General features: G+C 32.0%; 1 protein-coding gene across 1 annotated transcript in view; it reads right to left on the bottom strand.

Moving 5' to 3' along the window:
* Positions 1 to 3,485: 3,485 nt before the first annotated feature.
* LOC113815028 (arrestin homolog) overlaps positions 3,486 to 7,747 on the bottom strand; it is a 4,353-nt gene continuing 91 nt past the window's right edge. The window contains exons 1-6 of the mRNA XM_070122487.1: positions 7,666 to 7,747; positions 5,969 to 6,329; positions 5,522 to 5,815; positions 5,213 to 5,356; positions 4,907 to 5,036; positions 3,486 to 4,377 (exon numbers count right to left, since the gene is read on the bottom strand). The exon at positions 7,666 to 7,747 is cut by the window's right edge and continues 91 nt beyond it. Of these exons, the coding sequence (XP_069978588.1) occupies positions 4,285 to 4,377; positions 4,907 to 5,036; positions 5,213 to 5,356; positions 5,522 to 5,815; positions 5,969 to 6,329; positions 7,666 to 7,747 (1,104 nt within the window). The 3' untranslated portion in view covers positions 3,486 to 4,284. The remainder of the gene's footprint in view (positions 4,378 to 4,906; positions 5,037 to 5,212; positions 5,357 to 5,521; positions 5,816 to 5,968; positions 6,330 to 7,665) is intronic.

Raw genomic sequence — 7,747 nt, 5'->3', positions numbered from 1 at the left:
GCGAGCCTCCAGCGGTCGTGAGCCTCGAGCGGCAAACGGCCAGACGATGTTCGCGCGACGATCACTCATTGTGTCTGGCAACCGGACTGACTCCCAGTCCACACATGACTGACCGGCTCGTATCCGCCAATCACAGTCAAGCTCTGTGTTCACCCAGCTATCTAGGCCAGTGTACCATAAATGTAAAAGGAGTTGAGCCTGTACCCTCGCCTTCTATATTCTAGTTCTAATGAATGTGCATGGACTGTTGGCCAAGCCACACGTAAATTATAGGTTTACATTAATTTTACAGCTCATTGAATTTATTGCTCTATAGGGGAAGTGTGTCCAGAAGGAAGGAAGAGGAAATCACCCTTATGTATATATGAGGTTCTTATCCAGTGAGATAATCATGTACCTGTTGATTCATCCTTTTAGCAATGGCAGAAATGGTCACTTTGTGTGCTTCGCTGTCACTGTAGATATCTTTCACTTTCATTAGGGCATCCTTAGATGTGTTTGAAGGAAGTTGCAGTAAGCCTGTATTGGTAAAAATCGAAGGAAAGTCGTTTAAAAAGATTGTGCAATTGGACAGATCCTTTCCTCTTCTTTGACAATTTCCAATATATATATTTTATTGTTGAATGAATGTAAGCAATACTAAATGACACTGAATATGGTTGCTTAAGATGAGATTCATATTAATGCTAATAGACTGTCGCTTCATACTTTAACTTTTCAGCAAGCCGGTCATCGGAAGTAGTAACAGTTAACAGAATTATGAAAAAATATCGTGTTGACTCATCTGGTAAATTATTCAGTGTACCAACTCTAGTCGTTCCTATGCGGATCTCCTTTACTGAAGCATTAAAAAGATATCACAAGAAACTTACAAAATATGTATCAAGAATAGCGTTTAACAGTAAAAATAAAATTAAGCATGAGAAATTGTATTTGATCATATACCGTTGATGAAAATAACTATTAATAACTATATTCTTATTGTTATTTCATCATCATCATCATCATCATCATTATTTTTATTATTATTATCATTATTATTATTATCATGTTTTGTTATCAGTTATTTTATCATTATTTTCAAGGATATTATCATTATTATCATTATTATCATTATCATTATTAGTGTTATTATTATTGTTGTTTTTGTTATTCTTGTTATTGTTATTTTCATTATTATTGTAATAATTACTATTGTCATTATAATTAATCTTAGTGTTATATTTTTATCAGAATCATCGTTATTATTGTCATTATTATATTTATCATTATTATTATCATTATTATTATTATTATTATCATTATCATTATCATTATCATTATCATTATCATTATCATTATCATTATCATTATCATTATTATTATTATTATTATTATTATTATTATTATTATTATTATTATTATCATTATTATTATTATTATCACTATTTTTATTATCATTATCATTATTATTATTATTATTATTATTATTATTATCATTATTATCATTATAATTATGGTTATCATTATTATTAACGATTATTATTTTAATTATCATTATTATCATCATGGTTATAATTATTATCATTAGATTTTTTATTATCATTATTATTATTATTGTTGTTGTTATTACTATCATTATTATTTCCTTATTATTATTATCACTATTATTGTTCCTATTATTATCATTATTATTATCATTATCATCTTCATTATCGTTACTTTTAGCATTGTTAATATTATTATCCATTATTATCATTATCATTATTATTACTATTGTTATTATCATTATTATTATTTATACTATTATTGGCTAGTATTATTACTATCATTACTATTACTTTTGCGATTATTATAATTTTTATTATAATCATCATTTTTGTTAGAATCATTATCATTATTTTCATTATGATCATAATCATTATGTGAATACAAGTTTGTATAATTTATCTTTACCGAGGACATAACTAAACAAATATAGCCATATTCATTTAGTAATATATAGAAAAAACATATAACCAATTCATAAGATCATTTCACAAAATATATTATGTATATGCCAGTTCATCCGTGCTCATAGGTGTAATCTTCTCCCCGAGTCCTCTATAGCACACACAGCGTAAAACTAGCGGTCACGTGATCACTTCCCGGAACAGTAGTGGCGTGACTCGCTCACGACTCGAACGAACCACGAAGCATAGAAGCTTAGCAGCTGCACGATAGACCGAATCCTTAAGAAGCCTTAAAGCATATATAACCCTTCACCATTTACATATTATTACAATAATCATTATAATTACTATCATTATTAATATTATATTTATCACTATTACTACCAGTATCATCATTGTTGATTTTATTATTCTTATTGTTATGATTTTTTCTTCTTTTTATTATTATCATTATTGTTATTATTATTATTATTATTATTATTATTATTATTATTATTATTATTATTATTATTATAGTTATTATGATTAATATTATCATTATTATCATTATCATCATCATCATTATTATTATTATTATTATTGCTATCATTATTATTATTATCATTTATATCATTATTGTTATCAGCATCGTCATTTTTATCATTATCATCATCGTCATTATCATGATTATCATTATTATTATCATTGCAATTATTATGATTATCATTGATACCATCATTAACTTAATCATCATTATTGTTTTTATTATCGTTATTATTTTTATCATTTTCATCATTATCTTTATCAAGTATCTTTATCATTATTGTTTTCATTATTATCATTATTATTATTATCATCATCGTCATCCTCATCATCATAATCATGATCATCATACCCATGATCACCATCATTACTGCCATTAATACCAACAGTTGTGTCATCATCATCATTTTCATATCATAATTATCATTTTTAGATCATCATTATTAGTTATTGTTACTACTGATAGTGTCACCATCAGCATTAGTAGTAGTTGTATGTCAACAAAACAGAACCATAAATAAGTGAGAGATAAGGAAAAGGCGGATTAAAATGGTTCTTTATCATTTCTGCCGTCCGATGAGGAGTGTAACCTACTCGAAACGTGACGCTTTATATAAATCGTTTCCACAGTTCCCCGTTTCGTCTCTGTACACATGCGACGCCATCTTGATTCATCAGCTTTGATGGTATTATTAACCTTATTTTTTTATGTTGATGTGTCACTTTGGTCGTAATTTCGTATTTTATAATGGTGATGATTATCGGTATCATTAACTGTAATATCAATATTGGTCCTATAGTTTTTGTTATAATCCTCATTATTGGTATCATCTATTCTTAAAGATAGACTAGGTATTGATACTGTATATACTGTTAAAAAGAATATTCGGGAAAAAAATCTTTGAAATAGTGTATAATTATCTTGCTGGGTGAATGAAGTGATTATGCCTTAAATTTCCGTATTTCGTGTGTTTTATGAAATCGAGAGTAACGAATAAAATAATGATTGTGTAAAGATTTAAAGGATACACGTTGTGTCTTGCTGTCTCTCTTTATTCAAGGAACTACCTTAATTTGAACAGTATTGGTTTAAGATGTGAATTTGACATGTTTGCTTAATATTTTTCGAAGACAGAATAGATTGATTGAAATTAAAAATGCAAAATTATGATCACGGATAGGTTAGGCAGATGCGGAGACGTTAAACACATTTTCTTTTACGGTTTGCCTATTCTCACTAATTAGTAAGATGCATTATTCCATACATTATTTTCTATCACTGTTTTCAATTTATACCAACGGTCCCTTTGTCCGGTAGATTTTGGAATCCGCTTCCACAAATCTTACGTTTAAAAAAACATCACAACAGTCCAAATGGCTTTGCTTTTCTCACAGGCAATTAATCACAATAAACTTTCTTTGGTTTTCATCTTCATATAAACTTTTCTTTGTAAACGGAGATTAACCGAAAGAAAGTAAACAGAAAATAGACACAAACAAATATAAAAAAATGACAAAATGAAAATTAAATGCGACATTGGTTTCATGGTGGCCGTTCAGGGTCTGGATTCGCTTACGCACTCCTTTAAGATCACTTTCTCCGGTATTCACTGTGAGCAGAAATTAAGGGATATGAAGGTAAGCAGATGGAAACAGATAAATTAAAGAAAAAGAAGGAAAAGAATAAGGACTAGCTTAAATTCGACATCAGTCCTAAAAGCCGTTAGAAATCGCGGGAAATTCAGGTCAGCCTTTCTCCTCCACCTCGACAGTCGTCCTTTGAATTGAGTTCGGGGTCGTCACCGGGCTGGTCGTGGCGTCGAAAGGGCGTCTAGTCCATGTCGACGGAGGCGCCCATGCTGTCGGAGCGGAAGGACTCCACCTGCGCCTGGCTGTCGGCGCGCATCATGCGGCGCAGGTCGGGCTGCAAAAGAGGAAAGTATTCTGAGACGCGGCTGAGACCACCATGCTTGCGGCTTGATTATCTATGCTCATGAAACGGAATCTTTGGATTGTTGAACTTCTTTACAATGTGCAAAGGGCGTAAATCTAGTTGTAGTAGTGTAAAGATTATGATGGAAATTTGCATGATGAGGATAGCTGAGAGGATATGATGATGACGATAATGATAATGATGATTTCAATAGTAATGATAATAATTAGGACAATGATATTAATGATAATGATAATGACAAGAACAGTATGATAGTGATGATGATAATCATAATCATAACTATAATATAATGAAAACAAAGCAACAGCAGGAAAGACAGCAAAGGCGATAATGACAATGGTAGTAAGAATAATAAACCTGTGATCATCAATATAACATAAGAATATGACAAATAGATGATCTCTTACTTCTAGGAGAAAAAAAGGTTAATACCCTCCACACATCTCGCGTAGAGCAAGAAGCAAAAACGCAAGCACAAACTACAGGTCACACGCCCTACCTTGGGATGCATGAGGACGAAGGGCAGCTCGGCGGTGACCTCCCCGCCCATGGCACCGAGGTACAGCTTCGCCTTCACCGTGTATGAGATTACCATTCCGAACATGTCTCGATTCTCTGGCTGAGCTAGCCTGGACGAAAAATGAGATATTGCCTCAGTGCGAGATTATGGATTGATAAATATGTATTAGCAAAAAGAAAAAAAATGAAAGGGATTATTATTAAGAGGATTATTTTTCAATCGTCGTCTCGGTAAGAAGCGATATCAGACAAATGATTAGTGAAGCAACTGCCATGCGTTGTTTACAGAGTGCTGGATGCTAGGTTGGTGTGGATGTTCTTCAGGTGACCGTCCAGAGCGATGCCTCGGCGGTCCATGTTGCTGTCCAGCGTCGGGAGAAGGTAGAAGGTCTTCTGCAGGGCGGAGCCGGGAGCGATGGGGCAGCCTTCTCTGTGAACGAGAAAAGCGGCTACCGGTAATACGCGTTTAGCTTAAAGAGCATTGGATTGGAGGTGTATCATAAATCAAGCTTTATAGGTCATAGTCAGTAGCAAAAAATACAATTTCTTCCTGAAAGTCTGTCCTAATTAGATAAAGGAAGTGTAGTACACTCACTGCGACTCAACGCTGGCCACGGTGCTCTTGTATTGACCTCCAGAGAACAGACATATGTCTACAGATTGCTGCACAGCTGCCTTGATCTTCTTGACCGTCTTGTTGCTATTATTCCTAACGGCGATGTTGACGGCGATCTTCTCACTGTGGTAGTAGAGCTGCTTGTCGAGCGTCACCTCCAGTTCGAGCTCCCCGGGACTCAGCATGAAGTCCTTCCGGACGACAGTGCAGGGCTGGCGGCCGGTCTTGCTGGGGGCGAACTGAATCCTTCGGATATTCAGCTGGATAGTAGATCTGAAGTAGAGAAGTTTGCAAAAACAATTAACAGCCTTTTTTGTTATCATCGTCGTTGTTTAATATACTCCTGTCGATATATTATTTGTATATTCCACCTTTTTGGCAAAAACTGTCCCTTTACCAAGCGATCCTCACAAGAGATGAACTTACCTCTTGTGGCTTCGATCATCTTCGTTCTCGCCAACGAACACCTTGATGTAGTACTCGACGCCGCAGGGCTTTCCTTCGTCCTCGCGGCCGGGCTGGATGGTGACGGAGGGCGGGGCCTGTTCGGGCATCTTGAAGGTGAAAGGATATGCGTTTCCCCCGAGCTTCTTTATGAGTCGCTCCTGCAGCTTGGTAGGCTCGACGTCCTTGGGAGGATAAATCTGCTCGGAGGCAAGGAACAGGTCCTTCTGGAAGTTCAATCCCATGACCTCGTCATCCTCGCGACCATACCTGAAGCTGCACACCAGCTGTCCGAAGACCTTACGCCTCTCGAGGTAAGATGGGTCCAGCACCAACACGCCGTCTGCCGCATTATTGACAAATATCTCAGTATGTATATATATATATATATATATATATATATATATATATATATATATATATATATATATATAGATAGATAGATAGATAGATAGATAGATAGATAGATAGATAGATAGATTGATAAACACACACACACTTTTGTATACATATATATATATATATATATATATATATATATATATATATATATATATATATATATGTATATGTATATATATGTGTGTACATATGTATATATATGCATGTATATATATATATATATATATATATATATATATATATATATATATATATATATATATATATATATGTGAGTGTGTGTGTGTGTGTGTGTGGATATTAATTGTACATAGATATATACGTATGCATATACATACATACATATATGTATATATATATATATATATATATATATATATATATATATATATATATATATATATATATATATATGTATGTATGTATGTATGTATGTGTGTGTGTGGATATTAATTGTACATAGATATATACGTATACATATATATAATAATAGTATATATATATATATATATATATATATATATATATATATATATACACATATATTTATATATATATATATATATATATATATATATATGTATATATATACATATATATATATATATATATATATATATATATATACATGTGTGTGTGTGTGTGTGTGTGTGTGTGTGTGTGTATGTATGTGTGTGTGTGTGTGTGTGTGTGTGTGTGTGTGTGTGTGTGTGTGTGTGTATGTGTGTGTGTGTGTATATATATAGTTGTATATAAATATATATATATATATATATATATATATATATATATATATATATATATATATACATATATACATACACACACAACACACACACACACACACACACACACATATATATATATATATATATATATATATATATATATATATATATATATATATATATATAACCACACACAACACACACACACACACACACACATAAATATATATACATATATATATATATATATATATATATAGAATATATGTATTTATATATATATATAATATATATATATATATGTATATATATATATATATATATATATATATATATATATATATATATATATATATATATATATATACACACACAAACACACACACACACACACATATATATATATATATATATATATATATATATATATATATATATATATATATATATATATATATATATATATATATATATATTTAACTACGATGTGCACCACGACAGTTTTCAATAATTACCGAACAAACGAGAGCTCAAGTGCCAGAAACTCACCGACGGGATCGACGGCAGACACGTGATCCACGAAGTCGCGGCGCCCGAGGTAGATGGTCAGCTTGCCGTTGGGGGCGGACTT

Source organism: Penaeus vannamei, chromosome 1, assembly GCF_042767895.1.
Source record: "Penaeus vannamei isolate JL-2024 chromosome 1, ASM4276789v1, whole genome shotgun sequence".
Taxonomy (NCBI): Eukaryota; Metazoa; Arthropoda; class Malacostraca; order Decapoda; family Penaeidae; genus Penaeus; species Penaeus vannamei.
The sequence above is the reverse complement of the archived record's forward strand: the minus strand, read 5'-3'. Positions and strand labels throughout refer to the sequence as shown.